Source organism: Seriola lalandi, unplaced genomic scaffold (genome assembly GCF_002814215.2).
Source record: "Seriola lalandi dorsalis isolate HSWRI2012SDOR001 ecotype SW California unplaced genomic scaffold, Sedor1 jcf7180002054256, whole genome shotgun sequence".
NCBI classification, from domain to species: domain Eukaryota; kingdom Metazoa; phylum Chordata; class Actinopteri; order Carangiformes; family Carangidae; genus Seriola; species Seriola lalandi.
This window is the reverse complement of record NW_019524809.1, coordinates 1,466,718-1,489,972: the sequence shown is the minus strand read 5'-3', so window position 1 is coordinate 1,489,972 and position 23,255 is coordinate 1,466,718. Positions and strand designations below refer to the sequence as shown.

The 23,255-nt window shown below is 43.2% G+C and overlaps 1 protein-coding gene across 2 annotated transcripts in view; it reads right to left on the bottom strand.

Annotated features, from left to right (window-relative positions):
* The window catches only part of LOC111653984 (cell adhesion molecule DSCAML1-like), a 50,559-nt gene that overhangs the window by 9,137 nt on the left and 18,167 nt on the right, over positions 1-23,255 (bottom strand). Inside the window, exons 4-20 of one of the 2 annotated variants that reach the window (XM_023404789.2) lie at positions 13,192-13,338; positions 12,828-13,106; positions 11,322-11,597; positions 10,791-11,087; positions 9,293-9,565; positions 8,262-8,546; positions 7,951-8,070; positions 7,679-7,855; positions 6,902-7,101; positions 6,368-6,464; positions 6,066-6,194; positions 5,807-5,974; positions 5,605-5,675; positions 4,924-5,164; positions 3,732-3,917; positions 3,010-3,165; positions 1,217-1,356 (exon numbers count right to left, since the gene is read on the bottom strand). In XM_023404789.2, the coding sequence (XP_023260557.2) occupies positions 1,217-1,356; positions 3,010-3,165; positions 3,732-3,917; positions 4,924-5,164; positions 5,605-5,675; positions 5,807-5,974; positions 6,066-6,194; positions 6,368-6,464; positions 6,902-7,101; positions 7,679-7,855; positions 7,951-8,070; positions 8,262-8,546; positions 9,293-9,565; positions 10,791-11,087; positions 11,322-11,597; positions 12,828-13,106; positions 13,192-13,338 (3,242 nt within the window). The remainder of the gene's footprint in view (positions 1-1,216; positions 1,357-3,009; positions 3,166-3,731; positions 3,918-4,923; positions 5,165-5,604; positions 5,676-5,806; positions 5,975-6,065; positions 6,195-6,367; positions 6,465-6,901; positions 7,102-7,678; positions 7,856-7,950; positions 8,071-8,261; positions 8,547-9,292; positions 9,566-10,790; positions 11,088-11,321; positions 11,598-12,827; positions 13,107-13,191; positions 13,339-23,255) is intronic. The other variant, XM_023404790.2, reaches the window with a different exon arrangement.

Sequence of the window (23,255 nt, the reverse complement as noted above, 5' to 3'; positions counted from 1 at the left end):
ACAAGACAGAAAAGGGCAGATCAATCCACTAAATAAATTCCAGATAGTCCAAATGAATTAAATTATTTCACCTCACACAATCAGATTTATTCACCGAATTAAGAAAATTAACAATTGTGGCTGCAATTCTGGATTAAATGATGTGTTCCTGTGAATATCGTTCCAACAAGCACATCTTTGAGACGATATCCTGCACCTGCACACACATGCCAGCGCGCACACAAAAACACTGTTTTCTCTCAAGTCGAGCCTCTGTTCTATCTCTTTAATCTGTTCATCTCTTAGTGTTCATCTTCAGTTCCTTCACCATTTGCTTTTCCCTCTTTTCCTCTATCCCTCTCTGTCTAGCTCAGTGAAGAGGAGAGGATGGGGGGGTGGGGGTGGGGGGGTGCGTGTGTGTGTCTGTGTGTGTAGGGGGTGCATCTGAACATTCCTCTAGCATAGCGGCGGTGTTGTGGTGATCCAGGGAGTGATACAGGGAGATAATGAAAAGACGGACAAAAGCACTCTCATCTCGATGTGACTGATACCCTCCTCTGCTCCTCCTGCCTGTCTCTCACTCTCTACCCCTCTTCCTCTCCCCTCATCTCTCTCTTTTTCTCTCATTTCCCCTTGGTCTCTCCCTACCTCTAATGGTGTGTCTCTTTCTCTCTCTCAGCCTCCTTTCCCCCCTCCCTCCCTCTCTCCTCCCTGCCTGTGCTCATTTACATGGCACTCATGCACATAGAAGGAGGAGTATTTGTGAATAATAAGAAAGTGAGATTCTAGCCTGATATCAAATTTCACCGCGCGCCAGTGTTTGTGGTGTACATGATCTAACCACAACTGAATGCCACACATACGTGTATAAATAGAAAATATTGAAATGTGATATCTGTGTGTGTGTGTGTGTGTGTTTCCGATGCGGCAGTGTGCATGTGTGAGCTTGTTCTCTGCCTCATTTGCATATCTACGTCTCATCACGTTGCCAAGACAACCTCATCTGTTCATCTGGGAGGGCAGGAAATAAAGAGATGGTGCAAACACAGTGAAAGCAAGACACGCAATGATACACACACACACACACACACACACACACACACACACACTTACAGGTTCAATTAATAAGAGTGGTTACAAATTAATTGTTTCAATTGGTAGTTTTTTATCAAGTTCAATCACCTAGAACAATTTCTACTGGCCCCTTGTGAGTCACACCCACAGAGCAAAGACATACCGGCTGTCCAGACCCTGGGCTGGAGCAGTAGATGGTGTACTTGCGGATGACACCATTTGGTTTGTGAGGAGGTAACCAGGACACAACCACACTACTCGGAGAAGAGGGAACTGCCTTGATGCCAGCGGGTGGTCCAGGTACTAGAGGAAAAAAAATAGGAACATCTGAATGGCGGGGCACGTATATACATGTATGTGCTTCTGTGTGCATTTTTGTGCACACACATGCTGTTTGTTGAGTGCCTATTAAAGTGAGCAGGCGTGTTTGGAGATTGGTGGTCTTATCCCACACTAAGCCGCTCTGGTAGGACTTGGAAGAATTCCCTTTGGGTAGATGGCTGTGACATATGTTCATTTAGACATTGGTCAGCATTTCTGACTCTGTGACACCCAGCATTCTCTTAACTCTCCAACACGCAAACAGATTAGACACTAGTGTCTGATCCTCTGCTAGCCACTTCAGCTTGACACTGGATATCACTTAATACTCTTATTACAAGCTAAACACAAGAAGGGTTTAAGATGAATGCACATGCTACAAAAAAACACATCAGAACACTGGATACTGTTAAAGGTGAACAACAACACCTTTGTCACATTGGCTTTACAGTAGGGGGTTCACAGTGTGAAGTCTATTCAATCGTGCACATAAATAAAACTTGTGCCTGACAGTGGGCCTCTACAGAAGGAGGTTACCACAGTTTTAGACCCAGCCCTCTAAATCTATCCCCCAGTTTCTCCTTTTCTTGTACGTGAGGCCCCCTGGTCCAGCCATTCAACCCATCCATGCCCTCGGACTCCTTCACCCCGCACATTACATGAACAGGGAGAAAAACAACACAAACCCAGAAAGGATAAATGTAATGAGGCAGGTTTTAAAAGGGGGAGGCGGGGACGAAAGAATGGTGAAAAAGATAGGTGCAGTTCCTGGGGGAGAGATGATGGTGGTGGTGGCACTGGGGAGGGGAAGAGGAGGCAGTCATCATTATCATAACTGGACCTCCATGTCAAAGTAGGAGTGGCAGTGGGAGGGGGTAGCGTTAAGTCCCATCTGGTGCCCGAAATCTGCCCAAAATTTTGACAGTCTGCCGCACAGCCCTTGTAGTGACGAGGAGGAGAGGCACAATGGTGCTGAGTGAACAGCCCCACCTACATGAATATATTATGCACCGCTGTGCCAGGGTGTCACATGAAAGGGCTAATACAGGTTTTAGCAATGACATTTCTATTTTGTCTTTTTTTGTGCCTCATTCATTTTGTCAGCCAAAATAGGCTGTGTGATCACCTTTCTATCTTTCCATCTTCAACCCCCAGGCCCCTCCTCCTCCCCCTCCTCTATAAAGAGACATGGATCTGGCTGTAATCCCGCCTCCAATGGTGTAAGCACAAAATTAATTCTCTCTAATCCAAGAGGAGTTAATCCTTATGCCTATGGCAAGATGGAAAACATGCAGGCCCGGGCTGATAGCTGACTCCTGGATGCTATATGGTCCCAAAGAGCACCCCTCCTCTCCCCCCCAGTGTCTCCCCCCGGTGTCTCCCCCCAGCCCTACCTCAGCCCTCCCTCAGCCCTGAGCCATGGACCAAAGCCTCTTAATTCTCATTAGCACTGCTAATGGAGGTTCCCAGCATAAATGAGCTTTTGTCATGGTGCCCCTTTTTATCTGTCCCCCTCCCATATCTATAACTCCTTTAGCCTCACCCCATACACTTTTCTGCACTTAAACATAATATTAATATCAATTACTAATTATAATAACTTTAGTTTGATTTTCGTTTTGTGTTTATACTCACAATCCTCGCGGGTTTGGATATACAGGACGTTGCTGCGGACCCCATCTCCAGCTTGTGTGTAGGCCAGCACCTGAACACTGTAGTTGGTGAACTTCTCCAGTCCTCGCAGCTCCACCTGTTCACGAGTAGTGGTGATATTCTGCATCTCTCCCCATTCTGAGGGAGAACAGGAAGAGAAAACTTGCTTTAGAGAGCAATGGTGGTTGTCAGGTGGACAGGCAACACAGACCAACTTTGCTTTGCTAAAAAAGTTTTGAGGGAAATGTGATTACTGCCTGGATTAGAAGGCAGCAGTTTTAGGGAGAAGTTGGAAGGATATTAAAGCAGAGACTGGGATTTGTGTGCTGGGTCCCACACTTGGTTAAGATTAAGAAATGATTGTGCTTTTCTGTATTGCACTTCCCACAAAACATATTTGCAAAAACAAATTAGTTGAATATGAACTTAATTTTTAGGAGATAGGGTTGAACAGTCATAGGAACACAAACACAGCCAATTACAGTACTGTAATGTCAGCGACCATCAATACAGATGGAGTTAAAAATCTAACACAGAAAGAAACAAGGGTAAACACAGACAATTTCAAAGATACAAAGGAACAGGAAGTGCTTTATGAGAAAGGTGCAGACACACATTAACACATTCTGATGCACAACACTGACAGAGAGGTAGGTGGTGGGTGGGAGGGTTGGGAAGTTTAGAATGAGATAGGTGATAATTACTCTGCATTGGCCACTGGGCCTGGCCCCCACAGCACCCACCTCCGTCAGGGAAGAGGGACCAAAACACAACCCGGTAGCCTTTCAGCACACCGTGCAGCGTCAGCCGTGGAGGCTCTGCCCATGTGATCACCGCCTCGTCCGATGTCACCGAAATGGCTCGCACATTCTGAGGAGGCTCGCTGGGCACTGGAGGAGAGCAGGGGGCAAGTGTTAGTGCGGCACGATTTAAATATGAGTTTTGAGGTTGTTTCAAATGATTTCTACTTGTCAAAAATCCTTGTTATTGCTGTTGCTAAGATGACCTGACTGATTTAGCAAGGCGGCTGAAGCACTGATAATTAATGACTACTCAACACCACAACCCAGGGGCAATCTCTACTGAAATAAATCAGTCAAATAAACTCAAATTAGCTCTCAATAGCTCCTTGTTCACTGCTAGCTTTTAGAGCACTGAGGAGAGAGCGAGAGGAAGTGTAGATGGGGGGTGGTGGAAGGGAGGAAGAGCACTGAGAGAGAGCAACATGAATAGTAAAACAGCCACACCTTAAGGGGTTAAAATGCAGATGAGGTATGTGGGGTGAGCTGAGATGTGGAGAATAAAATCTGAAGGAAGACAATGTTCATCTTTAAGGTAATTACCGTTGTAGGGGCAGCTCCAGACTACCTATCTGGACAATTACCATTACTGTTACTGTGACCATGATCAGGGTGTCTATTATTACAGTCCACACAGGAAGTGAGGCTCCATAGAAACATATAGGAAATATAAAAATAGACAGAGGGGAGATGAGGAGGAATCCAACTGGAGGAAGAGGAAGATAAAGAAAAAGGGAGGAGAAAAAGGAGGTAGAGTGGGCAGACATTTAGAGAGTAATGGGGTTCCTTGTTCCTCTCTCGTTCTCTACCAGCCTAATGAGGGTGCTAATTAAAGTTGAAAGAATAATGGGGGGATGTGCTGAAAATTCATTTCTACCATTTTGTTTGAGCATTTGTGTTTATATATGTATGTTAGCTTTATACGTGTCTTCCAACCTATTTTTGACTATTTATTTATTTATTCTTGACAAATCAAATAGATATACAAGCTATATTCTTTTCATTTCTCCTTCATTCTGCCCTCACACACTCTCTCCTTCACTGAGTCTAGCAATCTACTCCCCTTTTCCTTCATCTTGCCCCCTACTTTTCCTACCATCTTCCAGCGTTGTAGCATTGATCTCAGTACTGGATGGGCCGGTCCCAGCTCTGTTGAAGGCCTGGACCACTACCCCATACTGGGCAAACTTCTTTAGGTTGTCCAGAGTGTACACCTCACTGTCCCCTGTAGCCTTCATTTCCACTATGCTGTACTGGCCGTTGCTGCCTGGACCGTTCTCTCTGTAACCAATCTGGTAGCCTCGAATCACTCCGTTCTGCAGCTCTTTCTTGGGAGCCTGAAATAAATGTGGCGATAGCAGTTAATAAGACAATGCACATCAAACTTATACCCTGTTAAGGTGCATTCAGATGTCAGCTGGTGAGTTATTGGTTTAGAATTTGGCACTAATATATACAGTAATAGCAGTAAAAATAAAACACAGCACAAAAGTTTAGTAAATGAAATAGTTTTATCTTAGGGGTAATTGCTTGTTCCTCATAAGACAATGTTAATAACACAAGCTTAAACATTTATATCTCTAGTCCTTAATTCTAGTTTAAGAATAAAAATATTAATCATAAATTAAACCTTTGTCTAAACCAAAGGATGTTTAGGAAGACATACACAACAGTTTTCAGGACAATGAGTGGTTTGTTTTGGTTAGTATATTCATATTTAAATGAATATCAAAAATAAGCACTGTATACAGTTAAGTAATAACGGTTTTAAGTTTACCCTCCATGTAACCCGTATGCTTTGGGATGTCATCGGTTGGAGGACTACATCCATTGGAGGCCCGTCAGGCGCTGTTGATGGAAGATGCCAGATAAAGTGTTACTGTTAATATGCAATATGCATAGCCCCGTTCCTTACAGAGAAAAAGTAAGACAAAAGAAACCAGGCGTGTGATTTTCAGAGGAGAATGAGAATCACTTACGTGCTTCTTCGGTACTGATTGTGAGCTCTTTGCTTGGAAGGCTGCGGCCAATCTTATTGTAGGAGTACATGCGGATGCTGTAAACACAGGCTGGGTGCAACTCTACAATGTTGGCTTGGTTGTTGGTGGGTGAGATGTTCCTGGTTGTGTACATGTGATCCCAGGAGTCTGTCATATGCAAAAACATTTAAGATTTTTAAGACATGTACCTTCTAAAATCCTAAAATCTGACAGGCATATTTGAATTTAGGATACCAACCTGACTTGTTCTTGTACTCGATGTCATAGCTTGTGATGATGCTGTTTCCATCAAACCTTTGGATCCAGCGCAGGTTCATGCTTCTGTCCTTCACCTCCCTCACTTCAAGCTCTGGGGGATCTGGTGGTTCTTTGTGTGTTAGAGAGAGAGGGAAGAGTTGAGCTCTCTCACCACTAGAGATGATTCTGTAACGTTTCCTTACTAGACTGTTTATATAACCATACATAATATGTTATGAGCCTGAGAGCTTTAGTAAATTAAAGGAGCTTTGTGAGACATTTTATAGCATGTGGTATAGCTACCTTGCACAGTGAGTTGGATGAGCCCTCGACCCTCTCCATAGGAGTTGATAGCATGACAGGAGAAGAAGACAGAATCTCCTCGCTCTGCTGGGTTCAGCTGTTGCGTCAACACAAACAGGAGAAGGTTACAACCTCTTCTGCAATAATATAGTACATTTACATCAATATTGTGCCTTTAAAAACCTGACCCCGTAAAGTCAGACGGCTCTCGTGACACCATGTGTGCTGGCAGGCAGACTTGCTACCTTTGCACAGAGCTAAGCTAGCTGGTTCCCTGTTTAGAGTGTCTACACTAAGCTAACATAAGTTAACCAATTGCTGACAGTAAGGAAATGAGTGTGTAGAGTGTACTTCCTGAAATTTTGAGCTATTGTGATTTGATCGGCCTTTTGTGTCCCCATTTTGAAAAGTTTACACTTTATTTCACTGGCGGAATTTATTTTACCAAAATAAAAGCTTTAAACTGTAAAAGGCCATTTGTGAGCATTTTTACTAGATATTGTTTGTGTGTAATTCTGATTCTGTATATCTGACCTTTAGGGTGGAGATGACTTCGTCCCCCTTCTTGTTGATAGTGATGGAGTAACGGGGGTTTCTCTCTGCGTCGATCACGGTGTCCCCTCTCTCCCAGCGGATAATAATGGGTTGCTCGCCCCGCGCTGTGCAATTCAGCTCCTTGGTCTGGCCCTTTCTTGCCATGGTGGTGTTGGGGTGGCTGGTGATCATGGCAGGAACTGAGCAGAATAACAGACACATGTCAGTGTGACGAATAGTATTATATTGAGTAATGAGATGAGGGAACAGGGATGTTGTATTGGAAACCCAGGATATATTACAGATGTATAGACATCTCTATTTCTGGCCTTCGTTCTCCATTTTCATTTCACGCTTCAAGCCCCGCTGGCCCTCTTAGACTACCTCCTCCCTGTCTGCCCTCTTCTTTCCAAACTCCTGCTTCTCTTCTCCTCTTCATTTCCTCACACATAGATTATTGATTGAAGGGGTTCCTGTGGTTTTGTTTTCATCACTAATTTATCAGCCCTTTTCCCCACCAAGCTTCAGGAGCACACAGACAGCCAGCTAGAACACATCAATCAATATCAAAGATAGCCCTCGTTAAGGATATGCAAGACAGACAAGATTTTGTTAGGTTCTGTGCAGGCCGCACTAGCCTGGGGCAAAAGTGCATCTTAGAGGAGCTGATCCCTCTCCAAAAAGCTATGACTTATCTCTGTATACAGTATACAAGCCAGTAGATGTGGTTATGAAAGCAAGTGTGTTAAAGCCAAAAAGAGAATGATTGACACTTACTCTTGACAGTGAGGATCATGCTCTTACTGATGTCTGAGCCCACTCCATTGGAGGCCTGACAGAGGTAGTACCCTCGGTCGTCCTCAAGAACATGTCGGATGAGCAGAGAGCCGTTCGACATGATCTGGATACGGCCAGTTAGTGGGACTGGGTGGTACTGCTGAGGGTTTCCTACACCTGCATCACACAAACACAAAGCAATTGCATGTCACTGACTTCGTTTTTTCTGATGTTGTTATTGCGATATTGTAGGGATGATGTGCTGATTTTACCTTTGGCATGTTTCCACATGACTTTTGGTGGCGGATAACCCTCCACAGAGCAGTTGAGAACTCCAGCTTTGCCGTATATACAGTCCTGGTTGTTGGGCTGCACAACAAAACGTGGTGGCACTGGGAAACGAAAAGATGCATTGAACTTAAATGAAAGAACTCAAATAAAAGCTTACAGAATAAGGGCACAAAATGGGAGTGTTCCTAAAATAACATGTACAATTCAACGCTCCCTATGCACATTAACTATCACATCTGATCTGACCTATTTCATTATCTCTGTGCCATTCTCCTCTCGCTCAGTCCCTCACCAGTAACAATCAACTGTCTTTCCCAGCTGACGGTGGCGGCGGCATTGCTGGCGATGCAGGTGTAGTTCCCGTTGTGCTTCAGTGTCACCTTGGAGATTTGTAGGGAGCTCATGAACTCTTTGGTCTCTATTGCGACGCCAGAGGCGGAGCCTGGCACGATGAGTTGGCCGTCTTTGTGCCAGGTAATGCGTATGGGCATGTCCCCAGATGACACCACACAGGCGATGTACATGAGCTTCCCCACTGAGGTAGAGGGGATATCAAAGGGCTGGATGAGCGGCGGCACTAGGGGAGAGAGGAAGAGCGCAGAGAGTCAGTGGAATACAGGCGAGGATATATGTGGAGGAGTGGTAGTGTGGCCATCTGGAGCAATGCTGAGAGAGAGAGAAGGTCATTGGCCAGTGGGCCCCTCTTCTTTTTCCCCCTTCAGCCCCCATCTCCTGCAGCCTATAATAGCTGCTCTGGTTAGAGTCCAATTGGCAGGAGGAAGTCATTCTGTTGCCATAGTAATGGAGGTTGGGGTGGGGGTACTACAGCTGAGACATCTGGGGGATTTAATCTAGGCTTCATTATTATTCATCTAATTAAATCAGAGACACACTCACACGCAGGCACATGCTCACACCCTTAAACACCTCTGCAGCTGCCCTGCTACCATCGTGACCCAACTCACAGACTAAACATAATACAGACAAATAGTGTAACATAAGTCTATCCCAAAACACTACATCTGTCATAAAGCATTAGTCTAAAGCTACACTCGACAACTTTGAACATTGGTGTCTCCAAATGGCGGTCTGAAAGGCAAACAAACAAGTGTTGGTGATTCAAGGTTTCTTTGGAAAGATTGCTTTCTTACTACTTTTTTAAGAAACACTTTGCATTTAGGTTATGCACAAAGCAGGAATACTTGTTTTGGGAAAATGGGTGGCTGGGTCACTCTATTGCTGTTTCACTTCATGAGTGGGATTGCTAAAATGTTTTCTTGTTTTTGTTTTTTTTTTACCTATTTTCATCAATTTGATACTTACCTTTGACAGTGACGTGGACCGTCTGATTGATTGACACCTGGGGCTGGATCAGAACGCTACACAAGTAGGTGCCCTCGTCCGCGCCCTTCTGCACGTCCGTCAGCCGCAGGGTGCCGTTCTCAAACACCACTTGACGATGATTATCAGGCAGCTGCATGCTGTCCTTCAGCCACTTGATGGAGTAATACGGGTAACCAATCACACGGCATGTAATGTAGGTGTTCCTCCCCGCCACTGCGGTGATGTCCCGCATGGGTCTGATTCGAGGTGGACCTGGAGACACAGGGAAGAGAGGGAGGGGATGGAGGGAGGAGACAGAGAGAGACACAGAGGTCGGAGAGAGGGGCAGATGAGGTGAGGGAGGTCATGGCAGAGTAAGGGAGCAGCCACGGAGACAGGAGGTGAAGAGATAAAGGTTGAGGGATAGAGTGATTGGGGCAAGTTGACAGGTGGAGAGGGAGGTTAGTTATGCTCCCTTTACTAAAATCTGATTGAGGATATTTGTTGATTGTAGCCTAATCAGATATTCTATGTATCTAAGTGATTGTATTTTCAAATGACCTTCAGATAGATAAAGAGAGAGATAGATAGATAGATAGACAGATACCCTACAAAGCCAAAATGCAGTAATTAATATTACATATTTGGACAAAATTGGGTTACAGGAAGACCCAAATCTATGACTTTTTAACTTCTGTTTTATCATTAATAATTAATATATATATTATATATGTATATTCATGTAAAAATATGTAAAAAAGGACAAAATGATAGCCCCAGCTAGCCTTAGCTAAAGCGGAAACAAAATTACTTACTAATTGTTCATTAGTTGTTGTCTGTTACTGAAAAATATCTATTTTGATGAACTGACCGCTTGGTAATTCAGCTTGTTATTCCACATATTAAACTGAGACAGTTCCTACATGCGATTATAATGGAGAAAATAAACAGCTTAACTCCTGCTAAAGCTAACTAGCAAAGCTAAGCGGCATTTGGATCTAGTGGAATTCAAGCTTTTTGCTCTCATTAAAATGAAATGTATCAAATTGTAAATTTATTCATTTGATTGATTTAGATTTAGTTGCATTAATCCCTAAGAACGATGGAGTAATCAAAATAAAATGTATTTTCCCAAACAAATTTGTTAAAATGGTCAGGAAAGCTGACACAACAGTTTCTAGATAGGCCTACTCCTTATCCATCATTTTAAATAATATCCGTGTTGAAGGTATAGTATAAACCTTTTTCTATCTGTTTTGCATTTTGCTGGCCTTCCTGAAACAATTTTCTTTGTCAACATTACTGCTTTTATATTTAGTGCGTTCTACCTCTGTAGGGCAAAATAGATAGATAGATAGATAGATAGATAGATAGATAGATAGATAGATAGATAGATAGATGTGTATGAAATGCATGTGATCTAAGCTTCTCACTAGCCCCTGTGTGTTTGTATAGAGTCAGGTGTAGAGTGCATTTATATTGAAAAGCAGACAGGCACCTCTTACGTTTATGCGCGCTTGGTACTCGGCGCTACCGGCCGAGTTGCGTGCGACGCAACGATACACCCCCCCATCTCGAATGAGCGGGCTGCTGACGTTGACATGTGACACAGTCAGGCCGTCCGACAGGGTGTACTGGCTGGTCTTGTAGGTGGAGTCCCGCACTACAGGCTCGTCGTCCAGCGTCCAGGTGATGGAGGGGGGTGGGGCTCCTTTGGCCGCACACATGAGGGAGAAAGGCTCGCCGGGGTTGACCACCCGCTCGCTGAAGGAAGACACAATACGAGGAGTACCATCTAATAGAGAGAGAAAGAGACAAAATAGAGAAGGACATAAACACAGAGTGGTGAGCCAAAGGTTTTGTTCAGTAGCAAAAATGCATCTATCAGTGAAATTTGCAGAGGAAAACAATTTGTCCACAATTATTCAAATAGAATAAAAGTCATTGTAATTTTGCTGTTACAGTGCTGTCATAAAGTGCCCACTGCAACCCTGTTTATACAGAATCTATTCAATCTCTGTCCACCTACCCTCGAGCAGAATAATGGAAAAATCCTGAGCAGTGTGGCCCTTGCGGGAGGCGAAGCACTGGTAGGCCCCAGAGTGGAACTTCTGCGCTGCGGTGATTTGCAGGGTGTCGTTGTGTTGTCCCTGGATGGAGATGTGCTGGTCAGGGACGATGGGCTCTGTGTTCCTGTACCAGGTGATGGTGTATTCTGGAGAGCCCTCCACAGTGCAGGTGAAGAACAGTGTGCTGCTGATGCCTGTTTTCAGATTCTTGGGGGATAAGGTCACGCGTAGTGGATCTGGGAGAAGAATGCATGGGGTCAGACAACATGTCCATCTTTGTTTGAGCACATATGCAGAAAAAACCCTGAAAAATATACTTCTCTTCAATTGGTTTCCATATTTTATGTGTTTATGTTTCACTCAAAAGCAGTTTGCGTGTCATTAGTAAAACTGCTATAAAATAAAATTATAATTAACATATATTACTGTTCCTCTAATTGGCCTTTTATCATAAGTGCAGAGGTTTAAATTATACTTAACTTATTTATAAGTAACTACTCATTTAAAGAACATAATGATTTATCAATTGATTTGTAAACAAAATTTAAATCCTTTATAAGACTGTCATTATGAAAAGTGACATTAAAACCAATGAACTGGATTCAAAACATGACAGGTGGATACATACACACAGTCAGCATTTACATTCATAGAGATGGGGAGGAAGAGAGAAAGAGTACAATCAGCGGCGGTGACTCAATCAGTTTGACGCACTCATTAAAAAAGCAGCTGGAGATATCTCTTCACATCTCTGTCCACTTGTGTGTGTAAGTGTGTCCGTGTGTGTGTGTGTGTGTGTGTGCGTGTTTGTGTGTTAGAGACAGAGTGTGTATGTACATGTGTGTGTGTGCAAATGTCAGTGAGCAATAAGGCAGCTGGTGGTGTATGCTGGGGGGCATTGCTGTGCCTCCCAACCCCCCCTCACCCTGTCAGAGTCACAGAGTGTGCTGCCATGATGTGCCCACTGGCAAAGCCTACCGCCTCTCTTTTATCTCCCTCTGTCTCGCCTTCTCCTGCTCTTTGTTTCTTTGTATACTTTACACAATGTGCATTTATCTCCGCCATTCTTATTGTCTTGTTATTACATTGTAGATAATGTCATTCCAGCACTGTCTGGATATCTGATCGACCCTTGTGTGACCCCTTGTCATTATCTCTGTCTTCTTCACCCTCGTTCTCTCTGATGGTGAATGGTGCTGGCAGCTGTGTTACGGATTCAGTCTCAGTGAATTAATGCTCTGCCTCTCTTTTTGAGACTTGATATGACGGGGCATCATACAGCTCGCACACATTTGTTACAGACACACTCTAGGTGCGACTTATATATATATGCCTTAAACCAATAAGAGAGGCGTTTGTGCATGTGTCTGTCTGCCAAGTTGATTCACTGAGAAGACAGCGTGGGAGTCTGTCAGGGTGTTTGAGAATGTGTGTGTGTTTGTGAGTGCATTGCCGTGCTCACACACCTATAACGTGAAGCTGTCCAGACACCTCCTTTGAGCCAAAACTGTTGGTGACCTCACAGGCATAGCTGCCGCTGTCCTCCTGCCTCAGGTCACTGATGGTCAGCCCTGTCAAACGCCGTGTCCAGCGGGCATCTGAGGGCAGCGGGCGACCGTCTTTCAGCCAGCGCACGGTGGGGCTGGGGTAACCCCCCGCTATGCAGGGGAGCTCGATACTCTGGCCTGCATACACCTCCCCTGCTTGGAAACTGTCCAGGATGGTGGGTGAGGACTCATTCGGGTCTAGGGGGTGAGATGGGGTTATCTTTTGACAAGACAAAGAAATATTAGACCAACATGAGTAAACTGACAACAGTAAGCTGCTCACCCATTACGGAGAGCCTGGCTCCATTGCTTTGCCGCGTCTCGCCGCTGTACTTGTGTTTGGTGATGCACCGGTATGTAGAGAGGGCATCCTCCTTCTGAACATCAGAGATGTAAAGCGCTCCGAAGGAGGTCAGCGAGAACCTGTTACCTGAGGAAGACACATTCAGTAAAGACCACCATTAATTTCCCCCAAAGGAAAACTCCTGACGGACAGAAACATCCAGTAAAAACCTACACCAAGATGATCATTTTGGTACAAATCCTTTGTGCTCATTGCAAAACCGTATTGTGCTAAGAACAAACAGCTGCCCGGACAGTTGGCACTACCTGCCTGATAATGTTGTTTCCCAAAACTTGGCTCTCTTTCAAGGCCTGGAGGACACACAGCGGTCACTTATGCCATCCATAGACAGAGCAGAGGCAGATTTATTGCCCCTTTATGCACAATGTAAAAAAAAACTCTTATGCAAACCCTCTATCACCACCAAACTATCTAAATGTTGCTCTGTTCAACTGTGGTACAAAGAATCGGAAGGCCCAAGATTAAGAGTGCCACTTTGTGATGGCAGTAGTTTTCATGTTGTGCCCAGAGAAACCATATGCAGAGGGAAGAGGGACGTCTATTTGCAACAAGCACTATTTCGTTTAGCCAGGTGCTCTCTGTTAATACTGCATATTTTGTGCCGCATGCAGGTACACATGCACACACATTTGTTTTTGTATCTACTTGAATTCAGTGAACCTGATACCCAAACGCCATGCCATTCATTTACCCATTCTACAGCAGCAGCCCTTGTTAATGGTAACAACATGGTTGCTGCTATAGAATAAAAGGTTATTTTTCAACACTGACTATCACCTGTCTCATTCAGGATCCAAGTCAACAGCTGGATACGTTGCATCCACTTGCACCTGTGTGTTTATCATCATCAATATTTTACAAGCTCTGCTCTGTGCCGAGGTCTTGCAGAGGTTTGAGCAGGTATACTGAAGGTAGCAGTTATGGACTGTGCATGTGTTTGCATGGAATATACTGTATGACCCGAGAGGAGGCACAGGCTGCAATTTTGCTGCAGCCTTTGTTTGCCCCCCAGAATGAAGCCTTACAGGATAATGAGCACTTTAAGCCTGCTACTCCCACAACACCGACGACTCGCCTGTCAAAACACTCTGACATAGGCAGGGAGAGAGAGAGAGAGAGAGAGAGAGGGAGAGAGAGTCAGAGAGTCAACTGGATCTGTCAAAGCAACACTTTCTGTCTTCAGCAGGGGGCTGAATTCATCCCATCTGCAGCCTCTGAAACAATGGTGATTACACAATACACATCACGTTATTTCCCTCACTATGTGTACAGCGTAACTCAGTGGTTTGCTCATAGAATACGTCTATCTTTAGTCGATTCTCTTTATCTCTTTGTGTAAACCCTCTTATCGTCTGTTTCACCCTTTTCCTCTCTTTCGCTCTCAACCTCTTGTTCTCAGTCTCTAAGCAGAGTGGCAGACAGAGTAAAATATTAATTACTAAATCACTGTGCTCCCTCAGCTTTTATTCATGCTGACTTGACTAGATAACGAGAAACAGAGCCGATGTGCATCACACCCAAAGACACACACACACACACACACACACACACACACGCAGACACAGCTGCAACAAAACATGCAGACAACTGTGCCACCTTCATATGACACTACAATGTTACAGTCTCTCTATAAGGGTATGACATTTGTACAGAAACCTGTCATTTATCCTCTGCTGTCCTCATCCATGTTTAAAAAGCATCTAGGAACATGTCTTAAGCATGCATGTTCTTTATTTATTTAATCTGTTGCGAGAAAAGATATGTGAACGAACAAACTGCACCCCTCCTCGAGATTGCACCTATGATTTAAACCCAGGGCAACTTTTCCTGGTGTGTTGACCTGTGTTTCAATAGTGATCTTTTAATAGCTACTAAAACTATCATGTGAACCAAAGGGACCATTAGATAAAAAATGGAAGCACTCATAGCTCTGAAGGAACCATTTAAGGTTAAAGTATTTTTTTTAACAGTGGCTCTTTCACCCAGAAAGAAGCTCTTTGAAAGAAGCTGCATTTTGCCTAGAGGATGGGAACATTGTTGGAAGCTTTATGAGTTTGGTCAGAGACGCAGTCATGGAAAAAAATTGACAAAAATTGACAAAATTGTTCATGATTCCTGGATGCAGACAGGGTCCAGAGGAGAACTATTTTAATCTCTTATTAAGAAGGGGGAAATGTTAATGGTATGGGAAAGTGAAACTATTAAAAAGAAACACATGACTTCTAAATGTTCTCATTTGATCATCTTTCATATCCACAAAAACAAGATTATTTCCCCTACACCCACTCATACAATTAAGTAATAACAAAAGCTTTCTTGGATTTAAAGGCCATCTTAAAAAGCTGTTTTGTATTGCTTTTCCATAAACTTGAGCACATGCACAATAGCTCACAGAGACATATTCATATTCAGCAGATTCAAAGCAATGTCACTTGTGAGCAAGGCACAAAATCCACCTGCCTTAGTGACTGCTGAGTGGTGTTACACTGGCCCGCTACCCTGTGACATGTACTCCAGAGCTCTATGATGTTATAATGTGGAATAGAGGCAAGCTAACTAGCTCAAACAAACATTACTGTATGTCCTTAGCAAACCTCTCCTGTGGAATAAAGGTTTGCATTTGTTTTATTTTTTTTAATCCAAATGCCCACAGCCTCGCAGTCGCAACAACAGACCAGACCTACTGCTATGACAAATTCCAAAGAGGTGGAAAGAAAAGGGAAAATAATGGAAGTGTAAATGGGCGGGAGAGAATAGGAAAAAATAAAAGCTTGACAGAGTCTATAAATAGGATATATACTGTAGCCCGTGCACGTGTGTGTGTGTGTGTGTGTGTGCGCGCGTGTGTGTGTGAGTTAGTGGCAGCCTCATTTTCTCACATGCAAATGAAGGCGTCGGTGCAAAGATAACGAGGCCCATATTTCCACCTCCTCAGTGGGGCCATTATTTATTGATGTTCTGCATCTTTCCCCCCTCCCTCCCACTCTCACGCTTTCTTCATCCTCTCCCTGTTGCTAGGGTCTTCTGACTGCCATCCTGTTACGAATTCGGTGTACTTTCAGCAATTATTAAAGTGCAATGTGTTTACAATCATCAAGGACGAAACAATGAAACCCTCCGTGAGTTGTGTGACTGCGAAAACCACGATGGCGAATAGGTGGCAGACATCAGAGAAATTAATTGAGGGGAAAACAGCATCGGTGTGAAGTTGCTAAATATAGCTTTTCAGATGCAAGTAGCGTTTGTATGTACGAACAAATATTTTACAGAAACATACAACAGAGTTTTCCTATTTCCTGAGCCTCTGTCAAGTCCCGTTCTGTGTCTCAGAATAAGGACAGTAAGCTTTTAAACCCTCTGGACTAAGATGTGTGTTAGATGTCACTGTGAGGCTGTGAGTCTCACCTACTCTGAGAAAGTAGTTAAAAATACTTGGGTCTTTTTCATTAGCAGTTTTATGTGCAGTTCAGAAACTAACTTGGACCTCTCTACCCTCAACAGGAAACTAATTTAGCTCTTGGAAGTGAATCTGACCTACATGCTTTAGAGGGGCATATTTCCACATGATCTAGACTAGTCTATTTCAGGAGAGAACCTTTGTCCTGTCTTAGCAAGAATTACCTTGTGACACTAACCTGTCTGAAAATCAGCCCTTCCTGTGCGCAAAACAAAACAGAAAGAACAGTATGAACATTAGCTCTGAGTAAAAAACACTGCTGTTCCTATGGGAGTTCCCAGTATGGACCCCATATCTAATCAGTTTGGAAAAGGCTAATGAGCTATCGAACTCACATCCCTGTAAACCCTTCTGGCAGATAACTACAATCATCTCCCTGGAGTCTGCATCTTACTCAACACTGTTGATGGTCAAAGGCAGTGGTTCCTTGCCTTGAAGGGCTTTCCCAGTTAAACGGTTGGTGTATCTTCACTGCTCATTACGATGACTATACGCTATCACAAGGAGAAAATGTGCCAAAGCAACTGAGGGTCAGAGGTTTCACTCCTCCAAAAACTGACATCCTCTGATAGATGCCTACAGCAACACATGTTTGTCCATTCTAGAAATGTGATCTGAAGTTATAAGATAAGAAGGAAATCAAATCTAAAAACTCAAATGGTTATCTTTGTGCTTACACTTATAAAAATGAATGGGAAGGGTTTGACACTGTCCATTTCAGAGGCATCACTATACTGATATAGTGATCTGCTTATCACTTCTTACTTGAAGCTTTAATATGAAACAATATGCATCATATGTTTTATTACACATCCGCATAAAAAGTAAATCTAAACTTTGTTCATAAAATGCAGTTGAATCAAATATCCATTGTTGTAATGACCAATTTGTTTTCAGTAATAAATCATAAACTGCCAGGAGTCAAAAAGATGTAACTTTAATGATAAAAAAAATTATATATTCTATCAGTTTTTTTCATGAGTGCAGCAGTGATATCCCCAAAACAAACGCACATGACCACACACGGCACAGGAACGTCATCAAAGTTTAGTTAGTCATTGTTATTTGGCAAATAAATGAATTATAATCCGAGTTTGAGGTTAGGCAAAATTGCATTCTGTATCTCTGCCTTATATCCCTGCTCTCGATGGCAAGGTGCACAGAAGAATTTGAAAGAAGGTGAGAGGAGCGAGAGGAGGAGGAGGAGTGGATCAAAGACTTGTGACTGTCACAGAAAGAAGAAGAAAGAAAAAAAAAACGCAGTGTATTCCGGAGATATTCTCTGCAGTGTTCGAATATGCTTGGTTTTCACAAATGCAGACATGCCAGGCGCATACGCATACACAACACACACATACACACACACATACACACACACACACACACACACACACACACACACACACACACACACACACAGAGGAACACCTACCAGGCTTAAAATAGGACAAGAAAAATTTCCCTGCTGGAACAAAAAATAATAAACTATGCGTTAAAATTAGCAGCGTGGAGTCAGTGAATGGCAGTGGTCCAGTTATGAAGCAGAGGAATGTGTTAAAGCAGAAAATGAGCAACATTGGACTGAATGACTTGATTTAAAGAAGAATGAGAATAGAGAGAGAGACAGAGAAAAGACAGTAAAAGGCGGAAAAGCAAAGGGAACGATGGAGGGCAAACTGTGGAGGAGATAACAGTCCATGTCTGTGTTCTCCCCTCCTTTTAAACCTTTATGCAAAAAAGGGGTGTTGCATTTGTATTCAAAGCGAGAGCCCACTCAACCCTCCCTTTGCTCTCTCCCCTCTCGCTGCTGTGTACATTAAAAGCCCAAGCAGAAGCAGGTGTCAGCCAATTAAATATATACACTTTCCTGGCTTTTATTCTGCTGCACACTTACTTAACATCTATGAATGGTGCCCTCTTAACTCTCTTCAATTCACATTCAAAGCAGGTTTTATTGGCACAACTGATGTGCAACAACTAATTGTGCAACGGGCGCCCACCCCGCTGCATCTCCACCATAAAAGAGACTTTGTTAACCCGACCAAACTGTTCAGACGGTGAACGAGTCACGCTGCTAGTTAAGACTAACACTACGTGAGCAATATCTGAATCTCAGCTTTCACTTCTCTCTTTTTCCCTCTCTCACTTCTTCTTTGTGGCTTTTTCATTTTTCTGCAAGGGGGTGGTCGAGATGCAGGACGTAGAAGAAGCCGCAGCTCTGTCATGTTTTCATTAAAAAGCCACGCTTCACTGTCTAATCCTAACTGCTGTCCTCTTTCCTAACCAATTCTGACTGCTTACCTCATCTTTCAATCATGGTCTCCCTTCCCTGGCTGCTGTTTTGCGTTGTGTTGCACACCGACTCACTGTGAGTAAAGAGGACGTCAGAAAGTTTGTGTGTGTGTGTGTGTGTGTGTGTGTGTTTAGGGAAGGGAGGTGGTAGAGGTGAGGAGCACACATAGGTGAAGGTTGAGGACAGAAAAGGGATGAGACAGAGTAGACAGGGAGAGCAGTCCAGTTTCCACTGCGATGGGACCACATCTCTTCTGCTCCACTGACTGCTCTGTCCCAATTTGCCCTGTGTGACTTTAAACAGTAAACACTGGGGGAGGGGATGATGTGGTGGTGGTGGTGGGGGGCAGCCTATTGAGAGGCTGAATGGACAGTCGGGGACAGACATAAAACTGATCGTATGCAAAAGATGTCATTTGCGTAGATATAACTCAACACAACACTGCAGAGATGCCATGTTCCCCCCCATAAAGCCATCCTAACCAGACAGGCCGACGATGCTGCATAAAGCTAAATGGACCATCTCAGATAGAGACAGCGCTGAGGAGATTAAGCATCAGTAGAAGCATCAGAGGAAACGAGGGATGGAGGGGAAAGAGGGTGGGAGGATAGGAGAGAAATGGGGAGAGATGTAGAAATAGGACTCCATTATTCATGACGTGTGTTTCATGTGCTTGGTGACATCTGGGACAGCAGTGATAATGAGAGTCCCAGGAGACAGAAACCACATACACACACACACACACACACACACACATATACGCACACACATCCCGATGCACTGCACCGTACAGAAGCGTGCCACCATGGTCCAAAAACCTACCCACCACTGGATATCCCATTAACTCCTATTTAACTGTTAACTGCATGTGTACCAAGGATTAAACACTGAGCTAACTCAGTTCTTTCAAAAATGTGACGCGGTGAAAGTAAACATCCAGTGGCACAAAAGCTCTCGCCCCTCCACCTTGTTTTGATTTAGCTGCAGATAAGAGATGGACTTGGGTATATGGCGTGTGTCTGCCATCATATGTGTGTGTCTGTGTCTGTGTGTGTGTGTGTGTATGTGTGTCTGTGATGCGGTGTACTCCAGCTTAGCCCATGGCCCGGGGCAGTGAGCTGCATTAGTGGCACTGAGTGAGCTGCCTGGTCCCTCCCTATTAGAGTGCTGGTGGCAGAGGAGTGTCACTGCCCAGCATGGAGAGAGAGCGCGAGAGAGAGAGCGAGAGAGAGAGCGAGAGAGAGAGGGAGAGCGAGAGAGAGGGCTTAACTGCTGCTACGCACACACAAACACACACACATGCACAAACATACATTTACTGTGTTTACCAGAAAGGACTGTTCTGAAATCTCTACATGCCAAATGACTATAAATACACTCAAAGACTCAAAACAACAGAAATCACCATCATCCTTGTTATCAACAGTGACATCAGGAGTCAGTAAAAGTGGTGTGTAAAATCCTCTGTGTGACACCTCAGAGGCGGAAAACACTGATCTGAAAGCACGTGTGACCTCCACAAGTTACTGCATCTGCACAATAACATTCGGTGGTGGAACAAGTTCTCAGATCTTGTTCTCTTTCCACAATGTAAAACTTCTCTATTACAAATAAAAGTCCTGTACTAAAACCTTTACCTGAGTATGTTATCATATAGGTGTCTAAATTATTATCACTGATGCTTTAAGATATGTAAACAACATTTCAAAGGTGAAGGTATCTGAGTAGGAGCTCATTTAACTATAATTTTTGGTAGTTAATCTTAAAAAAAAAAAAAAAAATGTATTGTAATAAAAACAATAATTTTGTGCATTAAACATGAATATGAAAACTAACTGGTAACTGAAGCTGTCAAATACAAGTAGTGGAGTAAAAAGTAACATACAGTATTTCCCCCCGAAATGTCATCAGAACTGTAAAGTAGCAGAAAAAGAATATACTCAAGTAAAATATCTCAAAATTAGTACAGAACTCAGTTACATTACACACTAATTATAATAATTATAAGGTAATAAGATCATTATAATTATAATAACCGAAATAGAAAATGGAATTGGGGTTCCGGACTGTTGTATGGACAAAACAAGCTTTTTGAAGTTTAGGAAAATTGTGATTGTGACTTTTTTTTTGCTATTTTCTGACATTGTAGAGACCATACAGTTAATTGAAAAAATAACTGGCAGATTGCAGACTCCAACCCTAAAACATACATTTATGAACCTGGCAGTGTGCATACTGTACAAATACGAACTGAGGGCAATGTCCCTCCATCCAATCATTGCATTTGTGCAATATTGAACTAAAATCATGGAGTGAAAGAGGAAAATGGTGCTATTCGCTCTATATCATCCCCATGGTACAGTATATACAGTATGCTGACTTGTTGGCTGAATCTTTTAATGTAAAAGGAAACAGAAAGGACAAAAACTCACATGCTGTAACCATGTTCAATTATTGACTTAAACATGGTGTTTACTATGTACGTCCATAAACACCAGCCGAGGAACATTGCACTCTTTTTCTCAGACTTTTCTGTCAAAGCAGCGTTTTAGATCTGTTCACCTTCCCGCACATGCAGTCAATCATGGCCTGCGATGTTGATCTGACCTTTATGTGTGTTTGGACAGCGAACACTGAGGCAGATCAATAGGTCTGATTGAGAGGTCACATAGGAACATGGCACTTGGACAACCACCAGGGATCCCATTTGATCCTTGATCATGTCTCCTCACAGTCCCCCTGACAACCAGCCAGTGTAAAAAAGCAATCACTCCATCAGTATTGTTATAGTGAAAACTATCCTCCTATATACTCTTACTCATCTAAAAATCAAATGGTCATTACACACATTATTAATTGAGTCAGAATTAAACTTTTAGTTTGAAACATTTTAATTGCTGACTATTTGTAATAATCCCATGAAATCTGATGATGATGATGATCTCTGCCTTTCACGAGAGAAAAACAGAAATGAAGATGTATGTGGAAAATCAGAAACAAACTTCCTGCCACAGCTACGAGCTGTTGAGTAAATAAGCATTTCCTTAAATACAATTTCTTAGTAGAGCCTGCTGTAATCTCCTCGAACTAATCCCTCTTTCCCTGGCCTAAACAAAAGAGTGGAAGAAAGCAGGAGAAAAGGGGTAAAACCTCTTTGCTCAAATCCTATTTCTTAGCCCAATCCAGGCCATATAAACCCTCCGACTGTTTCTCTAAGCCTTGACACAAGCCATCCTGCTCTCACTTTCCTTAATGACTCGGGATGCGGTTAGAAGTGCAGATTAACACCTATTCTTCACAGAGCCGGCGAGGAAACATTATTTAGTTGCGCTCATCTGATTAAATGCTAAAAATAAAAATAGGACAATTCATCAAATTAATAATAATATGATCGGTTAGGATTGCTGGCCTGTTTTGTGGTAATAGTTGGTTGGACTTTTGGTTAGATGTCATTTGTTCTTTGCCATTTCTTGAAAGTATGAGTAAATATAAGTCAGTAAGAGATTCATAATGTTGGCACTGAGATAATACTATGATATGGAGAGCTTTATCTCCATTGTAATGATGTCTTTAAATTGCTGTCATGACATCGATCTGAAAACTAATGATAACCTCATTTATTTAATACTAATAAAACTGCTTTCTAAAGAATCAAATTTAGGATTATTGTTGTCTCTTAGCAATCACTTCCGTGAATATAATGTTATCAATGGAAATCATAGTCATAGCTGCAAAAACAAACTGTTATTATCTTTTAAGCGACATGATTTGAATTGTCTCCCTCTGTCTCTCTCTGGGTTCTTGTGTTCTCACACAGCCTGGCTTGAAGGGTGAGACGGTGGCCAGCTTTCTGTCAGAGTGACGTGCTCCAGGGGCTTTCCCATCTCTCCCTCTTTCACTGATTGACACTGATACACTGATGCACTGTAAACATGCTCATACTGCATGTGTGTGTGTGTGTGTGTGTGTGTGTGTGTGTGCGTGTGTGTGCGTGAGCCTGTGTGTGTTTGATGAAGACACAAAGCGAAAAAAAAGCAAGGGAGAGTGGCGACGGTGGTAGCGGCGGTGGCGGCGGCAATAGTGTGTATACATTTCTGTGTTAAGTGCACGTGAGCAAGCGCGTGTAGTAGTGTGTAAATAGTCAATAATAGCCGACACTTGTCAGCCCTCTGCTCTGTACACACAAAGCCTGTGGTTGGGCCATTGTTGAATTCAGCCTTTCCACGCCCCCCC